Source organism: Brachyistius frenatus, unplaced genomic scaffold (genome assembly GCF_029030835.1).
Source record: "Brachyistius frenatus isolate BFR_SWC_R1_liver_20210118 unplaced genomic scaffold, ASM2903083v1 Contig_230, whole genome shotgun sequence".
NCBI lineage: Eukaryota > Metazoa > Chordata > Actinopteri > Embiotocidae > Brachyistius > Brachyistius frenatus.
Window position 1 is genome coordinate 51,489 of NW_027210829.1, and position 27,889 is coordinate 79,377.

Consider the following 27,889-nt stretch of genomic DNA (forward strand, 5'->3'; position numbering starts at 1 on the left):
GCAGGAGGTGAAGAGAGAGGGAGAGGGGGTGAAGGTAGATAAGGAGAGAGGGGGAGGAGTGAGACGGAGGGAAGAACAGCAAACAGTGGGTATGGAGTGATAAGCCAAGGTAACTGTTTAATATCCACACATTAAATCACTGCTGAAATTAAATCAACACCACGTTAGGTGGTAAAATCATAAAAGTTTTAACCAGTCATTTCTTTGTTCCTTTATTCTTAGGAGCATTTGTTATTTCTCTGTCTCTGATATCATGTCCCGGCCCTGTCTTCTCCCCTCTCTGCCCTCATTTCGAAGCTCCGAATATATTTCCTGTTTCTTCTCTCTCCTGGGGAACATCTGTGTCTTGCATGTAAGAGGTACTTGGAGTGGCCGCCATTGGTGTCAGCAACAAGATAAATGTAGCTTCTCGCATAGTTGACACCAGGTTGTCAGATTGAATTTGGCCCAAGGACTGAACCACCTAACACATTCTTTGTACTGGAGGCAACTGGAATTGTTATATTATTAAATGCTGACCTTATAGGGGTAATATCCGTGTGGTGGTGGGATGACAAAAGTAGTGTCAGAGATATTTGTTGATTAGGATCTTAATCATTTTAGCTACTTAACTGGCAGATTGGTTGAGTTCGATAAATCACGGTTGTTACACCGTAACATTAAACGGCTCGAGTGCTTCTTCAAACAGCAAGTGGCTGATAGTTTATTCAATGTGGAGTAAAATTCAGTTTATTACCCCTCACAAATCTCCTAATCCCACAGCAAATTATCAAAGTAGCTGTTGCGACGTGAATGCAATTTATGCTTCAGCACGGGAGCTCCTTCTTGCCTCCGATATGATCATAATCAGTTTTTGTTGGACTGTTTTTTTTTTTGGTGCCTAGGGAAAAAAAAAGAAGAAGAGAGGAATGTGTCACTGTGTTTTTACAAGTTAGGGAGAGGTTATAGGTCTGTTCACAGTAACTGCCACGATCTGAGTGTGAAGTGGGCGTTAAGGTGTGTATCTAGAAATGAATCAGGCCAGGAGAGAAATCTGTTTTATGTCAGGTTTGTGACCAAAAAGATGCCCTTTGCTTTTGACGTTAGTTGTGTTAAGGTTGAGATTCTCGTTGACTAATGTGCACCCACCTGCAACTGTTAAAAAAAAACAAAAAAAAACAGCCATATAAGTGTTCTTTAGGACTGCATGCATCTGATTTGAGAAATGAATAAGTCCTGTCTCGTCCTGCCGGGACTTCCCCGTCTGCTGTGGACATTAGTCAATGAGCACATCTGGAGTCAGGTGCAGCACTGCAGTTGGCAGCAGTGTCAGTATGAGCCACATGTAATTGTGTTTTGATCCTTTTACTACACAGTATGTGCACTTGCCCACTTTTGATGAGGCATAATTCCCCATCAGCTCTCTGCTGTCTGACTCGGGGGGCCGTCGTGAGTCAGATATGAGATGGTGACAAACCTGCCAGGTGCAGAAGAGAGGCTTAATAATTCCATTTGTACTATTTGACCAAAGAAAGAGCAGAGGCCCAGAGCTACAGTTCCTATGTATAGACCTGCTCTGCAGTCTGAATGAGGCAAAAAACAACAACAAGAGGAGCATGCAGCTCATTTTCATTCAAAGAGCCCCGCAGTGACTGACAGCAGTGACAGGGGGAGGTGGGGGGGGGAAGGGGTGGTTAACATAAAACAAAGGTCCTGTGTCAGCCTACCAACCGTGTTAAAAACAATGCTTCCTCCGACCCTCTGTCTCTTTTTTTGTTGTTGTTTTGTTTGTAATTTAACAACTCGCCCACTGGCTGCCTGTGACATTTACCAATAGTCAGGATGTGATGTAATCATCATTGCTGTTAAACTAGGTTAAACCACGGCAGTTAGGAGGGCGTCTGATGCTGCTTATATCACCGCGATTAGCCACGTGTATATGAGAGAAGCTGTAACAGCAACATTAATGGAAAAGAAGAAGAATGGGCAGGTGTGCCGGGTGCAGACCAAAGCAGCAGGGGCGGAAAGTTTTACAGACTAATGTGATTACCAACTGTAGCACAGAGAAAAAAAAGTAGCTGATTTAAAAACACAATCTGCTGCCTGGATATTTACCTGCTCATCAGAGGCACAATTATACTACAATACAGCAATAAAGGGAGAAAGCCTGTTCTCGAACATCTGCAAGGTTATCCTGTTTTCTTTTGGTTCTACTGTTAATGTCCAACATTTAACAGCACATGTTTATGGAAAATAAGAAGAAAATATTTGAGGTCTTGGACAAATATGAGAAAGTGTTATCTGCTGCAAAGTAGAAAAGTAAAATGAAACATGTTACTTTTTTGTTAAAGCAAAAGACAAATGGATGATTAAGACTTTTTCTTTAGTGACAGTTCTGGCACTTGTCAGTTTGTAAAGAAAATATCAATATTAAACAAATATTTGACTTTTTTTGTAATTTTTTTAACCAGTTGAATGTTCTCATAAAAACAATAAAAATTTTAACTTATTCATTTCATTTTGTTTATTTGTTTTATGAAGGTAAATTAACATAACTGATAAAAAATTTAGGCCAGAGTCAGTAGTTTAAAGTCCAAAAGTTGTTTTCCCTTTCAATAGTAAATATATTAAACATTTAATACAGAGCACAGTATTTTGAATGTTTAAACCACAAAAAGGTTTTATTTGAATATGTTCGGACCATGAAAGTTACCAGACGAGACAATTCGAAGACACCACAAATGATAATTAACATATTTTCTAACAATGACAATATTAATAATAAGTGGTTTACATGCTTTGCATTATAATGATATCACTAAGCAGTATAAGTTGAGTATAATATCACATTTGATATAACCTAGAATTAAATTTTTTTTTATAACACCTGTTTCCATTAATAGCATTTTTATGTGTTGAAAAATGGGGTGTGAATACTTTATATATTTATTGACGTAGAAATTGTGGATTAGTTATGGAAATTAATGTAAAAATTCTAAATATTATTTTAGATAGATAAATAAATTAGACTTTATTAATCCCACAGTGGGGGAAATTTAGTCGTCACAACAGCATGTACACTGTATGAACAAATTTACAAATGCGTATAAACTAAATAAGATAGATAAAAAAAATATTTTTGAAAAAAATAAGAGCGATAAAATAATAAATACACACACAGATACTATGTACACAAACAAATAAAATAAAATAAAGATAAATAAATACAGCTTGTATTCTCTAACTGTGAATTTGAAGGATCATTAAAAATTAAAATGACTATGTTTTTAAGTTTGAATGTCCTCAAAGACAGCCCACACACTTGGATGTCAGAAGCAAATTTGTAACTGCTGGATCAAACTTTTGAAGTAAAGCGTTTACATTTGTCATTATTTATTGAAAACACAAGCTGATTATAGTTGTAGCCTGTTCTTCATTATGAAGTTTTATGAGTTTTGTAATTATGTTCCTGGTTATTAGAAGGAACTAGTTTTTCCTCTCTTGCTACAGCCTTGTAATTGCATAACTCATTTTCTTTTCTTTTTTTTTTCTCTCTCTCCTTGTCGTCTTTCAGGAAACAAAAGATGAATTTTGGCCGGCATTAGCTCCTCCCCATTCCTGCTCTCTTTCACACACACACACACACACACACACACACACACACACACACACACACACACACACACACACACACACACACACACACACACACACACACACACACACACACACACACACACACACACACACACACAGTGCTCTGTCTCCCCCCCGCCGTCGTCTCTTTTACACTCTCATGCCCTCCCGCTCCCCATAAATACAGCAGTTCTTGTATTCTGCATGTGCACTTTTTTTTTTTTTCAGTGACAAGAGACGGAAAGACAGAGATTTTGTGTGATAGAAAGTGAGAAAGGAAGGGGAGGGAGGTAGTTAGAGAAGGGAGGGAGGGAGGGAGGAAGGGAGGGGAGGGGTAAGACAGATAGAGAGAGCAGGCCAGTGAAGGGGAGGAGGGGAGAGAAAGAGAGAGAGAGAGAGAGAAAAAAAAGAGGGGGAGCACATGTGTATGCTTGTCACTAAGGGGCTGGGAGAAGGACTAAGGGAAGCGAGGTAGCTGGCCACGGCCGCCATATGCTGACTGGATTCCTGTTCATGTCTGCTGTGTGAAGACTGTAAGGTTTGTGTTGTGTGCTGGCCGGCTGGGGAACACACCATGGGAAGCTCACATCTCCTCAACAAAGGCATGCCTCTAGGTAAACAACTAGCACTCTGCTTTAATCTGGGAACTGCGTGTTTGTGTGCGTGTGCCTGTGTGTGTGTGTGTGTGTGTGTGTGTGTGTGTGTGTGTGTGTGTGTGTGTGCCAATATTTGTGAACTCAGTGTACATTATTCTGCCTTCTTCCTCCCCTCCCCCCTTCTCTCTCTCTCTCTCTTCCTCTCCCTTTTTCCGTCTCCTCCTCTTTCTCTTTTTAATTCTCTCTCACTCTATTATCTTTTTTTTTTAATTTTTTTTTTATATCGCTCAGCTCAGCCTCTCTCAGCACACAAGACTGGTTAGCCTTTTCTCTAAAGCACTCTCTTTCTGTGTGTGTGTGTGTGTGAAAAGGCAAATCTCTGCTATTGAAGGCTGCTTGAACACCTCCGTTTGTGGCGACAGAAATAGATCTCTCTCTCTCCTTTGAGGGCCAGCAAGGACATGACACATATTTCCCTTTTCATACGGCTTCTTTTATGGAGAGAGACGGTTTTGCCTTCGCTGCTGAAGCGTGCATGCACACTTAAACACGCATAAAAGGGGAAGTCAAGTGGCACACATATTCAAGTATAAACACGCATGCAAGCATGCCGGATTCACAAACACAGGTGATCGATGCACCTCACCAGAGGGGCTGGAGGAGACTGTTCTAGAAAATGGGATCAAGGTAGGGCTGTTGGGAATAAGAAAGGTGGTGTGGGGGGGGGGGTGGGGGTGTAGAGCAGCAGGAGGAGGAGGAGGAGGGTGTGAGGATAAATGATCATCCGCCCTCAGGCTGAATTATTACATCTGTGGTCACCTGAAATCTGGATTTGTGAAGCCATTTCTCCCAAAAAGAAACCAGAGATTGGGATTTGTGATGTCATCAACAGGCTGCAGGCTGTATCTCTTGATGACATCAAAGATTAAAGTTGTAGCTCTGATTTTATTTATTTTTTCCTTTTGCTACCCCCCTCTCCTACCCCCCTCTCCTACCCCTCCGCCCCGGGAGAGATCTTCTCCATATCCGTTTTAACAGCTTGAGAGTCCAAGGTCACAAGAATAACGACTGTGAATTATGGTTCAGGGGGAGCTGCCCTCTTAAGATGCCCGCGCACAAATCTCCACCAGTCAATGATCGTGACACTGATCTGGTCGTCGGTATTTGTTTCGGCACACGCTGGAGATCATTGATCCCTCAAGGGCTGCTTTTAAAATCCGTCTGTCGTTCCTGGTGATTGATAGATGCACTGATTCATCTTTTCTGATCTGCGTGTTGGGCCGCGTCTGATCTGATTATGGAGGCCTAGATCGGTGACACAGACACATGCCCGTCACCTCCCGGGCATCTTGTAGAACATATTTACTGGACAAAAGACCAAAATGTGGTCGCATAGTTTATTTGAAGACCTAATTTGCTTGGTGTTTTTGATACCATTATCTTACAGGCCAATTACGAGGTAAAGACCAAACGTGATTGAGCTTAATAGCTCCCGGCAGTTTCCCACCAGGAGGCTCCATGTGGACACTTCGTTATGTCAAATGACAAAATCAAGGAAACTGCTCATGTGGCGACTTGTTGTCAGCTTAGCCAAATGTCACTTCAAAGTGCTATTAGATTACAAGTCACTGCAGATCCTAGTTGGGAATGTTGACATAGAGACTCCACTGCCACCGCACAGTGTGTGAAAACACGTACACTGAATTTTATACTGCATAGCAGCAATATATAAAAACAGAAAGCGTGGTAGGCATACTTTACAGCATTTAGAAACCTATAAAGTGCTCAGCAAATAGAATGAAGCCTGAAAAGGTTTGGTCTATTATGTCTGATGCGTACAAGAAAAATGCTTGAGCTAAAAAGGGAAGCAACAGTCAAAGATCAAGCAGCTATTATCTGAAAGTCTGGCCACTGTTGAACATAGCATAGTGTACTTGATAGTTAGATTTAACAACTTTGAGAAAAACTTATGTATTTTTTAAAAACATTTTCAAAAATGCTGACAGTGTAGAGTGGCGGCTAAATAACAGCGCTAGCATGTACAGAAAAAAAAATAACAGGCCTACAGTGCGACATCCCCAAAAGGCTGTAATTCAACTACGCAGACTTAATTCAAAGCACTAATTAGCCGAGTATATGTCAACATAATCAGATGAGTCTGTCTAAAGTACAACCTTGAATTGATTGAAAAGGCTGAGTTGGTGGCTGCAAGCTGGTACAAGCAAAACAAAAAAGGCTTGTGTTGCAACTTCAGTTGGTGACCAGCGTTTTAAAAACACTAACTTTGGTTGTCTCATTTTTTTTTTTTCAAATTCAACACTGTACATTTTGATGAAAGATAAGCCATGTTGACTTGTCATGTGGAATTCAACTTTTCCAGTTTGGAAGCCCTTAATCTAAATACGATAAACGCCTCATAGCTTTAATAATCCATTTGGACAGCACATTTACACCCCGAATATCCAAACTGACCCCAATCCAATTGAAATGTGATTAGGATTTTTTTTTTTTTCCCCCTGCATATTAATCCAATTTCACGAGGTGGCTGCCACACAATAATCCAGTTACAGCCTGTGTTTAAATGTAGTATTTCCTGTAGTGCAAGCATTGTTAAGGCCTAACCCTGTTTTTGTTTCTAATTTGTGACAGTCTGTAAATCAGCCGGGCCAACTGGTGACACGCACCACGGTCTGGATGCTGAGAATAGTTTTCAATCTCAGAGATCGACAGACGGAGCAATATTTATGTCACAGCTGTGAAATAAACATAGTTTACGATAGAATTCAAGGAAAAGCTGCATGTCCAGCCTGCTGTCCTGTATTTCAGTTACTGTCACTTTCTGATTCAGTGCAGGGTTGTGTGGGGGGTTGCAACAGTCCCACTGTACAGCTTTATTGATCTATTGATCCATTGATCCAGACCTCTGCAGTATTTATACTATAAGGCTGAAAATTGCGCTTTCAGACCATAACTGCTCTCCATTTGCCTCCTATTTCTATACATTGAGAAGTCGGTAAATATGCACGGGCCGTTTTAATAGTGTAACGATTAAAAACGTGGGTGTCTAACTGAGCTGCTGCCAAATGTTGTTGCATCTCCTTGTCTGTTTTGCTGCTGGTGTCTTTTATAATGGGAACAAAAAGCTGACAAACCTGAATTGCATTGCTGACACTATCGTGAGGACCTTGTGGGTACGTGTGTGTGTGTGTGTGTGTGTGTGAGACCTGCATGGTGATAATTTCTGTGTGTAAGTCCTTGTATGAGTCGTATATCACCGTACATTACTCATGTCAACAAGCATGGATTGGCGTGCTGAGTGTGCACCTGTATTTCTGCATGTATGGGGAGGGGGGGGGTGTATATATGTGTGTGAGGGAGGAATATGCCTGTCTTCTGCTCTTTCCTCACTGGCAGCTGAAGTGTGGGTAAAGCAGAGACGGCAGAACCCCCCCCCCCCTCTCCCCGAAATACTTTGTACCTGAGTATTCAGGCGTTTTTTTTAAGCATAGCAACGCGGTGATGATATGAAACACGGCTATCCTCGTTGCGGGAGAGCTGGACGGGACAGGACGGGTGGGGAGGAAAAAAAAAAAAAAAGAAAGAAAAGGAAATGGCAAAGGGGGGTTGGGGGGTGGGGGTAAAGAAAGCCTGGGGGAGTGAGACTGAAATGAGCGATGGAGATCTAAAAACGAGGCAATAGCAGATGAAGGGATGGTGAGATCAACACTGAGGGGGGTGAAAGACGTGGATGTAGGAGCTTTTAAACCACGCCGTGTTGCCGCATGCCACAAGAGCCCGCGACGGTATAAATCAGCCCCGCTGGGGCTCGATCAGTCGGTTGTTACGGTCGCAGGCGGCCGGCTGATCACAGGTGCCGACAGCAGTGCCCCCCCCCCCCACCCACCTACAAACACACACACACCTTTTTCTTTCCCATGCTCAATCAGAAATACAAACACTGCAGCTGACATGTGAACATGTCGTCTGCCGGCGTTCACTTTCAGTTCAGTTCGAAAGGGGTGAAATGAAGGAAATATTCAACAGCAGCTGCCACTTGTGTTGGTATGTTTGGCAATAGTTTGAGTCGCAGTTTGAATAAATACAATGGGTGTTTGCTTTGATCGTAATATATCTGAAAGGACTGTCTGAGATTTCTGTGAAGGTTAGAGGTGTTTATGTGTCATTGTGACAAGTGTAATTTTGAACCCAATATATACAAAAAAGATGACTGTTGAATGATGAAAAAAGACTCCTATTTTTGTTCTCAATTAATTGGCCAATTATTTTCTCGATTGTTCGATGAATAATTTTGTCCAAAAATGTCAGAAAATCGTCTTAAGTTGACGTCTTCAAATGTCTTTTTCTGTCGGGCCAATCGTCGAAAAATCAAAGATTTTAAATGGGCAATGAGCAAAGTAGCAAATCATCACATTGCAGAAGCTGGAACTAGAAAATATTGGATTTTATTCATAAACAAATGGCTTAAATGATTCTACTGTTTATTAAAATCTCTGCCAATAATTCGCTTTCAATCGACTAACAGATTATAATTTTAGCTCTTTTTATCATCAATCCCAATCACACAGTCCAAGATGGCGTCTTATTTTGTCTGACCAACAGTCAAAAATCCAAATTGAACTTTCCTATAAAAAATAAAAAAATAAAATTCGAATAACTGATGAACTGAAATTAGTTTTGCTTGAAAAATAAATTCATGCTTAACTTGATCTTTTAACTAAATAATTTAATCAACAAATGATTTCAGCTTTAGGTTTAAGTTTTTAGGGTTGAGAGTTTGTTATACTGAAGTACACCCATGAATGCTCTGTAAATGTGAACCCATCATTATAAGAGTGTGTTGTTGCGGTCAGACCGGGGCCTCGCAGCTTGTTTTGGCAGATCGCTCTCTATCCCAGCCGGCCCACTTCCCGGTGACCCGTGCATTTAAAAAACGCATGAAAGTAGCTGATCTTTTTTTTATTGTCTTTGTTGACTGACAGTCTGAAAACACCGTCTCCTTCCTCGGGGACAAAAAAAAATAAAAAAAAATCCAGCTGTTCTTGTGAGCTGGTCAGTGGCAGCTGGATCCAGACTGGGCTGCAGGGCTTTCCCACTGGCTCTCATGCGGTCCCTGCAGTCACTGGCAGATGCTTTTTCCATCTCTAAAATGTCAGTCAGACGGCGTTACCATCATTTTTGGTCTGCTCACAGATTTTGCGCAGGATGCAAATTTCTATGTCTGGGATGTCATTTAGCCGAGGACAAACTACACAAGCTCAACTGTTACTGTACAAATAGGGACAGCTTTTAAGCAAACGATCAACAAAACTTTCTGCTTTCATCTCTTAATGTTTCCTTGGCTGCGAATCACTGCTACTGCATTGCCGCGTTGCCTCCAAAATGTCTATCATTCTTAGTAGTTAATCTGAATCAAAGTGTGGCTGCAGAGAAAATGCTGGATGGAAAAACACGAGCGGAGCCGAGGCTGCGGCCCCCGTTGGCTGTCAAGAGGCCTGTTTGCAGTGTGGAAAGCTCCCGGCAGTCACCCAACCCCGGGGCTGTGGGGGGTAGAGAGAGAGAGAAAGTACTGTACTATTTAATATAATGAGAGCGGGAGGAAAGAGATGGAAGACATGGATGAATGTTTTAGAGTTTAGGAACAGAGAGAAAAGTCCGGGCAGTTATTTAATATAATGAAGGATCTAATGAGTGTTTAATGCGACGAGAAAGCGAGGAGAATACATTTAGTAAAAGAGACCGGGAAGTAATGGACGTTTGAGTTTGTGGATTAATATTTACAGTGTAGTGCTGTGGTGTGTGTGTGTGTGTGTGTGTGGAGGGGGGATGAGACGGAGAGAGTGAATAGAGCAGTGTTTTATCACATAGTACTACTCAGCAGTCAGTAGCGCTGGTCCTCCCAAGGTCATGCATGGTGCTGGAATGAGAGCTATTTCCTCCCTCAGTCCGACCAAGCGTGAGCCGGAGAAAATGTCTGGAATCTCTGTTACTTTCCAAAATCGCCACTCCGCTGCACAAACCCCGACCGCCACAACCAGCTTTCATTACTTCGTGACGTGAAGATCATGTCCGTTTAATCACACGAGCTATTTTTGAATCACTCTCTGCTCCCTGGTGTTTCTACTCAAATGAAATCTTGTGAAAGATTTGTTGTCTGTCGGCCCAAAAAAAAAAAAAAAAAAGCAACTGCGCGGTGCAGCACCTTACAGGCAAATGTGTCCGGGTCGCAATGAAGGCCGCGTCGAAGACTCGGGAGTCATTTTCGCTGTTGCTGAATTCCAATTTCGCAGATATGCATCATAGATTTTGTATTGATGTGCAAGTGCAATGGCCTTTGGGCAAATCTTATTAGGGAAAGCTAATGTTTTACCAGGCCACGTAAGGCGTTGTGAGTAGGATTCGAGTTTCACCTTATTGGTCTCGGCGCGCTGCGGGTCTGCTTCATCAGATCAGGTTTCATGCTCTAATTTGACAATGCAGATAAAGAGACAATACAGAAATCGAGCGATGGGCTGTGCTAAGTTGCGAGCCGTCTTAAGTTGTGAGCTGTCTTTGCTTCGGCGCAGCTTCTGAGTGCTGCAAAAAAAAAAAAAAAAAAAAAAAAACGACCTTTTAACCCTCAATTTGGTTTCATCAGTGAGAAAGTGCTTTTATCTTCGGTTCAAATGAGGCAAGTTGTCAGAGCTACAATACGTTGGGAGCAAAACTGGGGTAGAAACCAGGACTTTACTGATGTACCTGACATTTTTCAGATAAGTTTCCAAGTTGCTAATGTGAGAATTAAGCCGGAAAGCTTGTTTGCGGGAGAACGGAAACTGAACCAGAACTGAAACAACATGTTGCCGCGCTTCTGTTTGTGGAAAATATGACTGATTTTAACCCCAAAAGGTCACATTAAAATGGCTCGAACTATATTCTGATGTGCTGATTCAACTACAATTTCAATTTCTGTCAGTGACCAGTAATGCTATCAAACATACACGTTGACAAGATAACTAATATCATAGATACATATATAGAAAATATGACATTTTGATAAATGCCAACTAAAGTTTAAACATGCAAAAAAAAAAAAAAAAAAAAAATCGGTGATATTCCATGACGTGACCCAACAAATAATCAAATTCTCAGACTTTCTCCGTCTGGAAAAAGAGATTTTAGAATTCCCTGATATTCCCTGAGCCGTAGAAACCCGTGCTTTTTGTCAAATCCTCACATTTTAAAACTACAAGTACACTATAACCCAGACTGAAAACGGAGTGTGCGTTTCTGTTCTCCGAGTACAGATTCTCAAGGCTTATTTTCTGTCACAGCACACTGAAACATGAAGCTGAGATGCATGTCATCGGCGCGTACATTATTTCCCCATGCGTGCACACTGTCTCCGTAGACAACCCGAGAAAGCTGCTGAGAGTCTGTGTACAAATAAAATCACCATAGTCTAGTCTAACAACCTACTTACTTTCCACAAGAGCAGAAAAGGACGATCATCCCTCGACATTTGTCAGGGGAAAATGTATTGCGTGTTGTTGTTGTTTTTTTTTCCATGCAGTGTCGCCCTGCCTCCTTATTCACACACTTACACTTATTCACTCTTGGGAGCTGCCCGGTGGAACACAGTTCTCACCTCCGAGTCACAGTGCGGCTCAGGTGGAGCAAACGGAGGGGAAAAAAACACAGCGACTAGTATCTGTCTAAACGTAGTTGATGCGATATTGTACGCCGACCCCTATCCAGCACATGAACGGTGATTTCTAAAAGCTGTCAAAGCTTAAGTAATTAAAATGTCAACGCTGAATGTCTTAGCTGTCTGTCACTCAAAATCATTTTAAAAGTTCTATTCAACACGTTATTTACGCACTTTTTTTTTCTCTCAATATTGGTAAAAGGCATTCTGGGAAACGTGAACTCACTGAATGAGGTACAAATCTATATTAGGATTCAGATTCAGACTATCTTTTGATCCCAAGAAGGGCAATTCACTTGCAGCTTACCCAGTCCATAAAGACAACTTTAAAAGTCACAGGCAAAGTTCAGGCATTACTCAGAGGCAACAGATCAACATATAGAAGTCGCTACAAGGAAACAAGAAGCAGTATCTAAAAATAATATGTTATAGTCATGGATAAAAATAAGTTATAGCCCATACAAGTAACCAAACCCAAAGACTGTCTGTCATTTAAAGCGATAAGGGACTTAGAGTAGCTATTTCTTCTACTCAGGGGCACATTACAACATCGGCCTGAGGGAATCGCAGTGAATTCACTGCATTACATGGTAGATAAAGTAAGTTAAAGAAAACACGTAAATTATGATGAGTTATTACAAAAGTACAACTGCAGAGCACTGAAAAGCCCTGATTTTGATGAGTAAGATTACTCCAGCAAGGATTTTTCTTCCTTCGATTCCACATATGGGCCTCTTAATGATAGCTGCTGAGGGAAGAATATTATTCCTCTCAGACTTTCCAAGCTAATTTGTGGGTTTGAAGCTGCCAAACTTCTGTCCACAAGTCTGGTTCTAAAGGATCATGGGCATTCAAAATATTCTATAGACCTTAGTTATATTTTTAAAAGACCGGTCCAATGATGTTGCTTCTTTCTCGTGTTGTTAGCCCATACAACCGGGCGAAGGTCAATTGTGTACCCATCTGGAGGTCTGAGTCTCCAAAGTTTACGAAGGAATATTTTTGAGTGAAAATGACAGAGGAGGTTTTTTTTTTTTTATTTGAAATGTCAGCCTGCAGATCTCAGACGGGAAATAAGTCAGGAGTGAGCGATGGGTACAGTCAGCATCAGCAGAAACAGGCATAACTCTGCACTTATTTCATCGACAGACAGTGTTTCGGAGGGCTGTCAAAACCTCGCATGTCAAAGAATCACAATCTCTCACAATCTCTCACAATCTCACACACACACACACACACACACACACACACACACACACACACACACACACACACACACACACACACACACACACACACACACACACACACACACACACACACACACACACACACACACACACACACACACACACACACACACACACACACACACACACACACACACACACACACACACACACACACACACACACACACACACACACAGAGTGCCTTAGATTTCCCGCCGAATCTACATCTGTCTGTCCTTCAGATGTGTCGGCTCTCAGTCAGTCAGTATGGCTAACAGTGATGTGGAAGGATTACTCCTTCAGTTAAGTGTGGAGAGAGTGAGAAACTGAGACATCTGAGAAGATTCCAGCGGGGCTGAATATTTAAGTCAAACGAATAATTGCAATTTCCATCGACCACTGTTCTTGTTAGTCGGGGGTCATCTCGCAGATCTGCCTTGTTAAATGCCACTTATCCTCCTGTCAGGCCCAGCAGCACTCTCAGGATCTGGTTGAATCTGAGGAGGTGATTTAATTAAAGATCCTGTGCAAAGGTTGCAGGAGGCACTCACTATTACTCACTTATTGACAGATTTCAGAGACTAGCTGTCTCTCATGTCACACTTCTCAGTCCCTCACTTCTTGCTGCACTTCCTTACCCCCCTGTCTACCGGTGCTTGGTATTTTCAGAGACACTTGTTTTTTTTTTCTATTTACATTTTTCTTGCATATCTAGAAGTAGACACTCAATTTCAACCGAGATTTGCTACATAATAAACAACTGAAATATCATCGAGAGATTACGGCTGTTTTCTGGTCAAGACTGCCCCATTTTTTCCGAGTAAGTAGCTCCCAAGAGTCACTCTCAGCAGTCCACGGGGGGTAGGGGGGTGGGGGGGAGCTTTTACATTCACCGTGAATATATGAGGACTTAATTAAATTAATGTGAACGCGATGAAATACCAAAGGGTACTCCTCATTAGTACAATGTTTTTTTAATCTACAGAAACTAACATTTCAGGGCAATTTTCTTTTCTTTGATACTCAGCACTATTTTTTGCCAGCCTACCCACCGCATCCCTCTTCCTAATTATTGTCTGTTTCACAGAGTCCATGAATTTATTAAAAAAGTCTGTAATAATTAAACCAAAACAATAAAATATTTTAAAGTTATGAGGAGAGAAACAGCTGTGAAACATGACCTCACACAACAGGAATTAGCTCCGCAGCAGACGGACAGCTGCTATGGGACATTTCTTTTTTTTTTTTTTTTTTTGCCTCCACGCTTATTGTCACAGTTGTCATAGCAACAGCATCAGTCCAGGGCAGAAACATTATGGGATGCAAATGAAGCACACGCTCATGTGTGCCTTGGGGCAACCGCATATTTTCAGTTTTAAATTTCTATTTAAGACTATTTTCTTTCCATTTTTTTTTCTTTTCTGCCATTTTCTTTCTGCCTATCTGACACTTTTTTTTTTTTCCTTCCTTTTTTTGTGTTTAGGCATCAGGCCACCCATTATGAATGGGCCCATGCACCCTCGCCCTTTGGTGGCACTGCTGGACGGGCGTGACTGCACAGTGGAGATGCCCATCCTGAAAGACGTAGCAACCGTGGCCTTTTGTGACGCTCAGTCCACGCAAGAGATCCACGAGAAGGTAAAACACCTCACGCACACATGCAACTCTTATAACATCATTTTATCTTGACTTGTGAATTTTAATGTTCCAACTGAATGTGTAAATCTCTAGTATGAAGTTTGAGGAAAAGTTTTGCATATTTCTATAAACTGAATTCTGGGATTCAAGTATAAAGTGGAAGCCTCTGGTCCAACCAAGCACCTTCGGAGGGGCTGCAACTAATTATTGCTTTCATTATCAATTAATCTGATAATTAATCTTAGTCTACAAAATGTCAACAATTTTTGAAAATTGTTCATCGCAATTTTCCAGAGACAAAACGTGACAGATTGCTTGATTTGTCCAACCAACAGTCCAAAACCCAAAGAGACTTGATTTACCATCATAACTGACAAAGAAAACGTCAAGTCTCTACATTTGAAAATCTCAAACTATTAAACATTTGGCTTTTTTTTTTTTTTTTACCAGAAAATAGTATATAGATCTTGTGATGGGACTAGATGTTATCATAAATTTGGATATTTTCATCTTTTCCTGGATTTAAAGGCTTCATTACAGTACAGATATAATTGTTTTGAATTTACTTGACTGATGTAGCTGTTACCTGCTTAGTCTTTATATTTACATTACTGATTAATATTTATCAAAAATGTGACTGACAATATCAGTATCGAGATATTTGGTTAATAAGATGTTGATGCTTGATTTTCTTCACGTCGCCCAGCCATACTTAAAAATGTCTGAAACAATCAATCGATTCCAAATAGATGCTTATTAATTTTCTTCTGACCTACTTATGAATTAATCAACTAGTTACTGCACTTCTCAGTCCTCCACATCAGTGGACTAAATAAGGTTGACTTTAATAACTTAAAAAGAGATGGCAACAGTCTTCTATGTAATACTTTTAAAGCATTCCTTCAGAAATCTGTGATTAAACACAGAATCATGTTTATGTTTAACTATCTTTTTGATTGACAAGTGATCTCTGATCTGGAAATATTACAAGTAATGCAATGTTCATGATATTCCATCATATCGTTCAGACTATCGTCACATGTTGATGGCAACAACGTCAATGGCTAACACAATAAAAGTCACTAATTTAGGCAATTGAAATAATTTGACTGCTCGTACAGGCGTGGCCGGAACCATTTTGTAATGAAGACCGCTCGCAATTTTACTTTTCCTGTTTTTTGCCAGTCCACCAAGCATCGCCTGAATGCAGTGTCAGCACTTGAGATATCCAAGTTAAATGAAAATGAAAATACGGGCCGTCATTAACGACGGGCAACACTAAATTAATTGAAAGAATGCACACGCTGACACAAAATCGAAGATAAAGAGAAGTGAAATAGAGGCAGTGAAGTAAGTGAAGAAGAATAAAGAGCACAGAGAGCCAACTTTAAATGTGGGTCAGGCTCCGATCCTGCCACAGCCACTATGGATTGTTAAGGGGTTTGTATGTCTGGCAGGGTTACGTCTTGTTCTGGGTGTCTGCCAGGCGCACTCTCTCTGTGAGCACGCTCAGTAGGCCACAGTGTGGGAGAAACAGATGGCTCTCCCTCTCTCTCTCTCTCTCTCTCTCTCTCTGGCTCTCTAGTAAGCAGCCACCTCATTGTGTAATTAAAAGGGCTTCTTTACTGTAATTGAACCACATGTCATTTTCATCCTCTCTTATACACATGAAGCGGCTGCCAGCATGAGCAAAAAGATCACACGATTAACTGAGAACCAATTAAAAGGTGACGGCTGATGCCGAACCACCTTTCACATGGAGCCATATATCCCTATTCCACGTGATAGTCAAATTATCTGCTTCCGAGTCATAATATTTCATTGTCAAGTAAGACAATAAGATATTATCCTGATTTGAAGTCAAAGAGAATCCCGTCTGAATGAGATTTCTGCTCATATTACACAGTTTTGACTAAACGCAGATAACCTTATCTTGATTGCTGTGGTTAAAAAACAAACAAAGAAGCAGCTTGGTTCCCATGGTATATAATATTCAGGAAATTCAGTTATTCTATGCAGGCAAGTTATATTCAAAAACAGGATATGAGGTTGACATCGACGGCACCGCCAGGAAAACAACCATACCCAAGATACTGAGAGAGATTGTGAACTCAATCAACTCTGGCTGCTGACACTTCCTGCAAAGCTTTGACATACCAACACAAACACACACTTAAGAACTGACATTTACCTTTTGCCCTCACAGTATGTCGCTGTGTACGTTTAGAAAAAGCACAACCATTTTGTTCTGCGCGTCCCATACTTCTGTTTTATTTCTAAACGTGTGCACCGACGGTTAAGTAAAGCTCCATTTCTTGAGAAAATATACACGAGATATGATGTTTGTCGCTGCCTAAATGTGTGTTATGTGGTTTTATTTTTTGGTTTCCAGGTCCTGAATGAAGCTGTAGGAGCCCTGATGTACCACACCATCACTCTGATGAGAGAAGACCTGGAGAAGTTCAAAGCTCTGCGTATCATCGTCCGCATCGGCAGCGGTTATGACAACATTGACATCAAATCTGCGGGAGAACTCGGTACGAACGCGCACGGAAACTCCACACACACACACACACACACACACACACACACACACACACACACACACACACACACACACACACACACACACACACACACACACACACACACACACACACACACACACACACACACACACACACACACGGGAAGAGAGATCGCACACTCGTGACACCTGTGCTGCTAAACTGTTATGATGTCAGTAGTCCTCAAACACCATTTATGAGTCGACATGAAAGCCACATTCACCACAAGGCGTCCGTTGTCGTAACGACTGCGAGGTTCATGCTGGAGATTAATCTTCCAAGGATGTGCACTTCCACGTATTTGAGAATTGAGGATTGACAACCCTTGTTTGTTTCACCAAAAGTTACTTGTTGGGCTTCTTTAACGTATGAGCCAAAGGATTCAAAAGTAACACTTTATCACGAAAAGAAGATGTTTCCTGAACTATTTTAGGTGTTGACATTGTGAATCTATTATCCGGTGAATTAAGCCTCTTTTCCACTGCTGATACTGGCTCTATTCTTCTCGACTCCATTTACTTCTGTGGATTTTGTTTTTCCCCCACTGCAGATAGTTTTCCTTCAGCGCCGCGTCAAATGAAACTATTGTTACATCATCTTCAACATGACACACAAACTAGCTGGATCTTTTTGTCAACAACCAAACAGAGGAACGTCGTAGGAGCTTGGCTAGTTAACAATGGCGAGTTTGTGCAGGATGTCCCGTGTCACCCACGCAGTGATCGAGATGATTCTCTCGGACCCGGTGGTCTGCCATGGTCTCATGTCAGCTTTTAGCATCGGCTCACCTCACACTGAACCTCAACGGAGATGATACCAAAGTAGCAGATACTATCTGACACTTTTGCCCGACGGAAAACCCCCAAAAAGTATCGAGGTGGTACCATTACAATCTCTGTTATGACTGACTGGCCTTCCTATCTAAACAGGGAAAGTCATTTCAGCATTATTTTTTTAGTAGTAAAGAAAGTTTAAAAAAAAACAACAACTTCTCTTTCATAGTATTATATCCTAAATGAAATTATCTTAATCCATCACAAATTATTTTCAGTTACTTAACAATTTATATAGCATATATTCTAACTTTTTAAAAGAATAATAACTCCTGAGTAATCAGAATTATGATCAGTGTAAACGGAGGCCCTATTAGGCCAGAAACCAAAGGGTTAATTCAATTCTTCTTACAAAGTAGGTTGACCAAACAGCCACGTGTTCATTTTTCTAGCTGCCGATGAGAGCTATCACGTTTGCAAGAACTCAGCAATATTTCTAGAGAAAAGTGAACTCACCAAAGTTTTTTTGTGTGTGTTTTTTTTGTTTGTTTGTGACCTCCTATCTCGGCCTGAGCTTGACCAACTTCCCCTATCTTCTTCCACCGAGAGGCTCTGCCGTTTGAAAGTGTCGTTTTATGTTTCGTAGAGAAAACTTGCTGACATCGCACCTTCGGGCTGCTCTTCTTCTCCACCAAAATAGCTTTTCACGTCCCCCCCCGTCCCCCCTCCCTCCCTCCGTCCCCCTTCCCTCAAAGGGCCCAAAAAGCTATTACTAATCCTTATCTGCTCTCTGGTCCAACAGGCATAGCTGTGTGTAATATGCCAGCTGCCTCGGTGGAGGAGACGGCGGACTCGACGCTGTGTCACATCCTCACCTTGTACCGACGTACCACCTGGCTGCATCAGGTTTGTAGCCTCGTGCGGCCGATGAAAGAGGCAGAAAATGACTCGGATTTAAATGAGCTCACTCTGAATGCGTTGCTTAGAGGTGTGCATTCGGTCATCGCGACTTTAGTTTCGACAATTACTAATAACTGTCTACTGGCAAATTAGCAAAATGTAAACGTTTCATTTTCTTCAGAACGTTGCTGTATTTGAAAGACGTTGATGTGAAGTGTAGAAGGTACAGTAAAATGATCTGTTCCTCAAATCAATATTTAGACTTGTTTTTATAGCAATGATCACAATATCTAACAGGATTTAGACTCATTTAAACGCTGCATTAAGTCCCGGCGTTATGAACTTGTTGCTGGGTCGTGTTAAACTGCTGCGTTTTTCTTGTCCGTTTCCTGTTGGCGTGTAATAATAACATCGTTATTCATGCCAGGCTCTGCGGGAGGGCACGCGGGTTCAGAGCGTGGAGCAGATCAGAGAGGTGGCGTCGGGAGCGGCGAGGATCAGAGGGGAGACCCTGGGACTCATAGGGCTCGGTGAGAAACCACACAGATACGAGTCGTCACTGATACCGCACAGAGCTCTGACCTACATTCTCAGGTGCGCGTGCTCACGTGCTCGCGATGGCAGCGCGAACAGGTGGCTTGTTAAGCAGATGTGATGTTTAGTCGGACCGGTCACAACGTCGATCTATCTGGTTTGCTGCCGAGGAAACGAGTCAGCTTTTTTTTTTTAATCATGAAGCATTTGTCGGTCTTTTCCATTTTAATTTTGAGAAGTTTTGTCCATAGCTCAGCTAAATTGGCTTCCCAAGGAGTTACTGCCAATAAAATATAAGCGGATTAACCAGAGGCAGAATGCAAATCTCTTCCCTGTACAATGTGAGAGCTTTTTCCAGTAATAACGAAAAAAAAAACGTGTGTTTCCAGAACATTATGTAATTTGTGGAAGTCCCAAAAAAAAAAGGAAAAAAAAAGGGAAGATTAAATGCACAAGGATGGGAACCATTTTGGTTTTTTTACATTTTGTTCAAAAGCCTTCATGTGTGTGTAGTTTGCTTAAACGCCCCTGCGAGTGTACTGATGTGTGTGTGTGTGTGTGTGTGTGTGTGTGTGTGTGTGTGTGTGTGTGTGACTCCACGCCTGTGGGTGTTCATGTGTTTCTAGGTCGGGTGGGACAGGCTGTAGCCTTACGAGCCAAGGCCTTTGGCTTCAATGTGATTTTCTATGACCCATATTTGGCTGATGGTGTAGAACGATCGCTGGGACTACAAAGGGTCACCACACTACAGGTAACACACACACACACACACACACACACACACACACACACACACACACACACACACACACACACACACACACACACACACACACACACACACAGAGACAGACCTGGCACTGCTAACAGACACATTACGCTGCTGCTGACGCCATAAAAGAACTGAAAGCAAAGCAATTTCCTTGACTCAGAAACTTAATTAAAGGAAACATTGTAATGGATTATGTGTTAGTACCTGACTGTTTTTATTAAGCTAAATATTCATCACATGACAACAATATCTGACTGTCTCCTCAAAACCATTTCCACTCAACTCCTACTCAGATTTTAGCCAATAAGAACACATCACTGGCGAAGCGTTTAAATGGATTCCGGCTAAATCCTCTTTTTACAGCGAAGGAAAAATCCATTGTCTCTTTTTCTTTTTGCTAAATTGAGCTGGAAAAAAAAAGAAGCTTCCTCCACTATCCACCATGACTAATGCTCATTTGTCGGTCTGCTGCCGTGACTTCCATTTGAGGCAAAGGAGAAACGCCCTCTTGTGTTAATTAATGGTAATTGTGAAAGCGTTTAAAAAAACTAAACTATAACTACTACAAGCAAATCAAGATTCTGTCAAGCTGTTCTACTCGTTTAGCTCTACGTCTCAGAGTGAATCAACGGTAAAGCAGTAAGTAAGTAAGAAGTAAGCAGCGGTATTAAACCTGCAGTGCGGAACTTTTGTCTCCCTCTTCTGCCAGCGAGAGTAATTACAAAAACATTATCGGCATGTGGTTCACGTCCTTGGCTCCGCTGCTCGTTCGCCACCGTTGCAGCTGTAAAGTGATGAATAAATTATATAAAAGGTGTCACGACCCCTCCCTCCCCCTCCCACCGCGAAACAGGTCATTACACTATCAGAATTCGATACGTTCAGTCCGATAACATTGGGAAAGTCTAGAAGAGCCACATGATCGATTATTTCGTCCTCAGTAAAGTTAGCATAGGACTAAACCGGAAGTAAGCCTGCTGGACCACCACCAAGTCTCCGGTGCACCTGCTAACTCATTGAGCATCACCAGTTTGCAATTCATCCGGCCAGCGCAGGGATGTCTCACCAGACACCGGATTTAAAAACTCAGTTCACTGTGAAATACAGAGAGATCGATCTGGCGGTGAGAAGCGTAATCAGTGTTGCGCGTGAGCGTTACACTGTTATAATTTATACGTAAAAGTAATGCACTGCAGCTTTAAGAGTAAAACAGTGATTTGGGATTGATTGTCACTTCCGTCTCTCTTCCTCCTCAGGATCTGCTCTTCCACTCTGACTGTGTCTCTCTGCACTGCAGCCTCAACGAACACAACCACCACCTGATCAACGACTTCACCATCAAACAGGTTGAGAGACACACAGCGGCCAACGCGCGCACACACACACACACACACACACACACACACACACAGAGAATGATTTATTTATCCTGACATCAACGACTATATCCCACAGCCATAAATATTAAAGACGCGCAGGGAAGCCCACCACCAACCTACAGATTGATGAGGTTCTGTGCTGCGTGCACAGCATGACGACACCCACTGAAGGAACACCCACTGACTGATGCTCGCTCTTCATCAGCCTGAAGGACTTTTACTATTCAAATATTCTGACCTTGCTGGAGAAGGAACAGTGAAAAGACAACCCCTTTATGTGGATCAATAAAATATCACCTATTTATTGTTATGGTTCGGTTTTGATTAAAAATTCTGCCCTGAGCGCAGAATATGTGATTTTTTTTTTTTTTTTTAGCTTTATTGTATTTTGTTTACTCTTTAATATCATTGTAACTTTACATTTCCCCAGGCCAAGTTGCACTAATGTTAAAATATAAATGTGGTGTGCCGCTTTAACTGAAAGTAAATCACTGGCTGTACTCGTGTGTGTTAAAGATGCGTCAGGGGGCGTTCCTGGTGAACACAGCCAGGGGGGGTCTGGTGGATGAGAAGGCCTTGGCTCAGGCCCTGAAGGAGGGGAGGATACGTGGAGCTGCTCTGGATGTTCATGAGACGGAGCCTTTTAGGTAACACATTCTCGGCTTACATATCTATACTTTCGTAACTCAACAAATTCATTGTGTAACTACTTGGTCCTCTGTAAGCCACGAAGCAAATCCTGATTATATAGTGAATTAATTAGTTTTATGACGGATTATAATGTTACAATTCACTGTTATAGAGTCATCAATCAAGCAAAATGTTAGCGTCTCAAATTCAAGGGAATGGCTGCTTTTTTTTTTTTTTTTAATGTCAAATTCGGACATTTCATAGACGTGAGTAATTAAAATATTACTCGGTGATGAATAAAGGCTGAGATTGTACAGCTCATTGCACTGTGTGTACGCGTGTCAGTTTCAGTCAGGGTCCGCTGAAGGATGCTCCCAATCTGATTTGCACACCACATGCTGCTTGGTACAGCGAACAGGCATCGCTGGAGATGCGGGAAGAGGCAGCCAGGGAGATCCGAAGGGCTGTGACAGGTAGCGTACACACACACACACACACACACACAGTCATGAAATCACACACGCGTTGACAGAAAACATGACCCCCGTGAGAAAATACAAACCAAAGTAAAGAGAAAGAAGATATTTTTAGGTGTTCTGCTTCAATCCAGTCGAGCATGAACTACTCTTCTTATCTCTGTAGCAGAGAGACTTGACGGTTTCTTTCCAACAACTTCCTGACTTTTTTTTTTTTTTTATCCTTTTACTTGACTCATTCGGTCTCCCTTTTACATTCTTGTGGTTCCCCCAGAGGTTCAGTCCATTTACCAATGGCCTGTTAAATTTTGTCCACCCTTGTCTGCAGAAAGTGGGTCAGTGTGGTAAAAAATAAATCACACCTGCTTTGAAACGAACTGCAGTCACGCCAACTCGTTCCCCCGAGTGACTTGCAGCACGCAGGACTATTAATTTGAGTTTCTTTACTGTGGCAGTTGATATTTTACCCTCTCTGTTTTTGTTTTTAAGGTCGTATCCCAGACAGTCTGAAGAACTGTGTGAATAAAGAGTTTCTCACTCAGAACAACCACTGGACAGGAGTCGACCCAGCTGCCGTCCACCCTGAGCTGAACGGGGCTTATAGGTAATAACCGACATCACAATAACACATCTGTAGTACCCAGCTTTATTATTTTAATCAACAAATATTTACTAAATATCTTGGAAAAATTTGAACTGGCAGGGTTACAGAGCAACAAATGACAGGAAGTGTTTGTGTTTCCAGTGTAATTACACATATACAGAGCATGTTGCTACCCAGTAGGAGTTACAGTGCTCAAAGATGTGATGACAGCACTGACTGCACATGATAAAAGAGCACACGGGCCTATAATTAGACTGACGGGTAGATTGTGTCTTCACATGGCATGAGGAATTCAGCTGGGCAATGTCAGAAAATGACATACCCGACACAACAACAACAACAACAACACATCGACTGCTGAGGTACCGAGAAATATTTACAGGGTGTATCGCAGCCCAGAATAGCAACGCAGTTGACCAGAAAGGTCACGGCTCCTGTCCAAACACTGCGTTACCTACACATATTATACAAAACACTGAGAACATAATGTTGTTGTTTTTTTCTGGCCTACTTTTAATGGTATCTCACCACACAGTTTTGTTTTTATTTAATATTAGTCTTGATATTTTTGTGTATTCTGTGGATCAATCAGAGAAAAAAAGTCAGCTGTTGGGAAAAATTAAGTCTCGGTATTAAAAGATTAAATGTAAGCATGACAAATTCAGTTTCATTCATCTGTTTCTGTTTTAAAATGGTTGATGTTAAATCTTAAAACCTGATCAAATAAAACCAAAACTATCTTCATGGTTAGATAGATTAATTAAGAATTAAATTTTTCAATTAGATGAGCTTCAATAATGTTAACGTGGAAGGTTCTTAACTGTTGTCTCAGTTCTTTTTTCAGGTTTTGATCTCCCTCCCTCCCCTCTAGGTATCCCCCAGGAGTGGTGAGCTTGCCAGCGGGAGGCCTCCCCCCACCCGTTGAAGGCATGCCTAGCGCCATTCCGATCACACACACCCTCCCGCCCGCCGCCTCGCACCCTCCCCACGCACCGTCTCCCGGACAAAACACAGTGAAGCCACCAGAGGGCGACAGAGAGCAGCATCCGAACGACCAACTGTAGCCGCACAACACACTACAACGAGCTTGCCGGTGTTGTCTGGTGACTGGAGGGGGAGGTTGGCACTGCAACCGGTGCCATAGCGATAAGTTCCCTAGTGACAAGCTGTCATCAGACAGGTTCAGTGTCCGATTGACCGGTTGAGGTCCCAATAACAATCGATTCACAACTCTCTGGCAATTGGTTCGCAGCGGCCAGCTCTCACTCCGAAGAAGAAGAAGAGGAGGAAGGTGATGATGAGAAAAAGGAGCAGACAGCTGTTGGAAGCTCGAATCAAAGAGCAAGACAGTTGTCCTCTGCCCCAACCAGAAGTCGATCTTCACCTTCTCTGCCAGAACTAAAAGATTATGATAACTATCTGTCGATTTGGGAAGAAAAAAAAAAAAATACAGAATCAAATTCCGCTGTCTTAGACCGTAGTGTGTCCAAAGTTAGAGGGGCGGGTTTCATGTCTTTCTCTCTTTTGCGTGTCCTTTCATTAGTTTGATGTACAAGCAACTTTAGTAGGTTATGAAATGAATGTAACCTGTCTGTGTACAGTTTTTAGATTTACAGCAAGAAGATACTGATATTTGTATTCCAGTCTTAACAAAAGCAAAAGGTGATCTCTCTAGGTAGCCAACCCGGTTTGCGAATACAACATCCGTTTATTTTAGTTTTTTCTTCTCTTTGTGTCCCCAGATTAGCAAGGCCCCCCCCCCAAAATAAGAGGCAGCTTTTTGCACACCATCTCAGGAAATTAAGTTTCCGCAGTTGGTATATTATTTTTTCAAGTTTTTTGTTTTATAAATTCCTTTCTATGCCACTTAGTGCTTTTGTTTTTCTACCTGCTTGCCTTTTTCGTGTCCTGCTACATTAGATAAAAGTACTTTAACGGGAGCTAAAGTTGATCTAATGTTTGCTTTTGTTGGTTATGTTTAAGGGGCATGTGATTTTGCTCTTGGGACTTGTGTAAATGTTTGACCCAAATTGAAGGGGTTATGGGAGGAAAGGCCGCGGGGAGGCGGCAAAACGGTACACTCGGCTGGGACTTCATTCCTTGTAGCTATTTTAATTTATACATTGACAAGGTGATGCACTGAGAGTTTGTAGCGGCTTACAGTTTGAGAAACAGTCTTGCAAAAAGGATTTTTATCTTGTCTTCTTTGTGTCTAATGATCCAGTACTTCTCCCTATCACATGCAGTAATTGTGCAGGTCATGGAGCATGAACAGTTTGATGAATCATTGTTGCTTCGAGCTGATAAATCAGTATTCTGCTGAAGTTGCCCTTCTAGCTATAAATATGTCCAATCACCTGGCAGAGTTGAGGAAAAACTCCACTTTAATTTCCATTTGAAGTTCAGAAGCCACATGTACAGATGTCACAGCGAAGTTAATGGTTACTGACAGAGAGACGGCGATGTGCTGGAAGTTAGATTGAATCGAATTTTCATATTTTTTGATTTGCTCCCAAATGGGCCTTTTAAGACTTTTTAAAATACTGCACTTCCTGTCAGTTTGATCAACTCTATAAAAGAGGAACAACCTGCTTGTGAGAACAAAAAAAACTATACTTTTAAACAAACATGGCAGATATCTTTGCAAATATGCACAACGAAGTAAAGGCGTCTTACGGTAGCGCGTCAGCCAGTACTGATTTCTCTAGACTAGTAACACTAACATTTCAAGATGGGTCCTCCATGAGTCTACCGTTTAGCCACCCCCTGTGGCCTCTGTGTCTATGTGTACATATGGTGTTCTGCCTGCCTGTGTCAATGTGACTTGGTTGTATCTGTGTCTAAAAAAAGCAGCACTGGGAGAAGGGGTGGTGGCTCGTACTCTCCACAAGGCATCATTACAAAGACTGCCATCTCGCTAAACAACTCAACACTCTGTTGAATCTAAAAATGCTTTAAACTTGACTTCAAACCAAGGCTGGCAAACTCAGCCGGTAATCTTACAATTTTACCGGTAACATTCACACAATGTAAATAAGATGCTGATATCATCATCATGTCAGTGCTTAAAAACACCCAAAACTGTTTTTTTTGTTTTTTGTTTTTTTTTTCTCTCTGGAATATTTATTACTGATTCCAGTTCAGCTGAGTGACAGTGCTTTCTGGATCCCCTTCTACCAGCAGCTGAGTAGTCAAAACATTTTGCTGTTGCCTACCTGGTCTTCTTCATGGTGAGGTAGTAAGCGTAGCAATCAGGGATGGAAATTTCGCTAGCCGCCGGTGAGTATTTTACAACCCGGGCCAGTTTCGAGTTCTCACTGGCCGAGCGTCTATACTGAAGGTACCGTCAGGCTACAGCTCAAACATCCTGAAATTAGTGCTGTAATATTGTGAACTTTAATGTTTCCTCACCAGATGCCTGTCATTTTGTGGGGAAGAAACTCTTTGCTCGTTCTTCCTGATATAAACCGTAAGCATTCCTCCTTCGAACCGCTGGGTGCCACAAATAACGACGACAAGATGATCTTAGATTAGATTTTAAGTGTTGAGGTGCTCCTTGAAATTCCATCCCTGGTAGTAACAGACAGTCCACTGTTGCCTACCTTGGTCCCCTTTATGGTAAAGTAGTAGGCGTAGCAATATACAGTATACATATTCTATATTCTACAGTAAATATCATTATTTTTGGTCAAAACTGACAACCTGACAAAGATATGTTTGTGACTGTATGCATTTGTATGAATTATTTTAAAAGGAAATAAACTGTGGAAAGGTGACGTTTGTGTGTTATTCATCTGTAATGTTGATTTTTTTTTTGGGGGGGGGGGGGGTTTCTTTAAGTTTAGCTTCAAACAATACGACCTTACAGGTATCTTCCTGTTAGAAAGATGAGAATCCTACAGTCAAAGCTGAAATTAAGTCTTTTCAAAAGATAAGCTTAGAGGTACGAAGGAGAGTCTGATACCTCTTCACACCATATACGCACTTCCACGCGGTGGGTCCGACCCACAGGATTGGACTTTGTCAATTTCAGTGTGTATGGCCACAATTGCGTTGCTATGTTGTCCACCCACACCCAATTTTCAGTCTATGAGTTGATTGTTATGCACCACTCCTGGGTTCTGACCCAGGTCCTATCAGAATAACCAGAGGTTAACCTGAGTTGAAGGACTGATTTTAAATTGACAAAAGAATTGTTTAAGTTTGGTCCCAAACCCCTGATCTGACCTTGGTCATTGGTTTGAAAGCGGGATAAGAGCAACTCGGATGTCTTGAAAATCCTTAAAGTACACTCTGTGAAGGATTTTTTTATAATAATTTATTCTACTTTGGTAACTAGACATTTTTTTAAAGTGTTACGTATTAACTATTACTTATGATTTTCAATTTGGAAACTTCAAGAAAATATAGATACAAATAAAGAAATTAAATATAATAGTTTATGTTTCTGGAGCTGTCTCACCACAAT

General features: G+C 41.6%; 1 protein-coding gene across 3 annotated transcripts in view; it reads left to right on the top strand.

Moving 5' to 3' along the window:
- LOC138633664 (C-terminal-binding protein 1) overlaps positions 1–27,197 on the top strand; it is a 30,517-nt gene extending 3,320 nt beyond the window's left edge. The window contains exons 1-11 of one of the 3 annotated variants that reach the window (XM_069720032.1): positions 3,999–4,229; positions 14,632–14,786; positions 17,179–17,323; positions 18,929–19,032; positions 19,454–19,556; positions 20,187–20,311; positions 21,589–21,678; positions 22,228–22,358; positions 22,687–22,814; positions 23,307–23,421; positions 24,293–27,197. In XM_069720032.1, coding sequence (XP_069576133.1) covers positions 4,190–4,229; positions 14,632–14,786; positions 17,179–17,323; positions 18,929–19,032; positions 19,454–19,556; positions 20,187–20,311; positions 21,589–21,678; positions 22,228–22,358; positions 22,687–22,814; positions 23,307–23,421; positions 24,293–24,485 — 1,329 coding nt within the window. In that variant the 5' untranslated portion in view covers positions 3,999–4,189 and the 3' untranslated portion in view covers positions 24,486–27,197. Of the gene's footprint in view, positions 1–3,998; positions 4,230–14,631; positions 14,787–17,178; positions 17,324–18,928; positions 19,033–19,453; positions 19,557–20,186; positions 20,312–21,588; positions 21,679–22,227; positions 22,359–22,686; positions 22,815–23,306; positions 23,422–24,253 lie in introns of those variants that run through there. The other 2 variants (XM_069720034.1, XM_069720033.1) reach the window with 2 other exon arrangements.
- Positions 27,198–27,889: the final 692 nt, after the last annotated feature.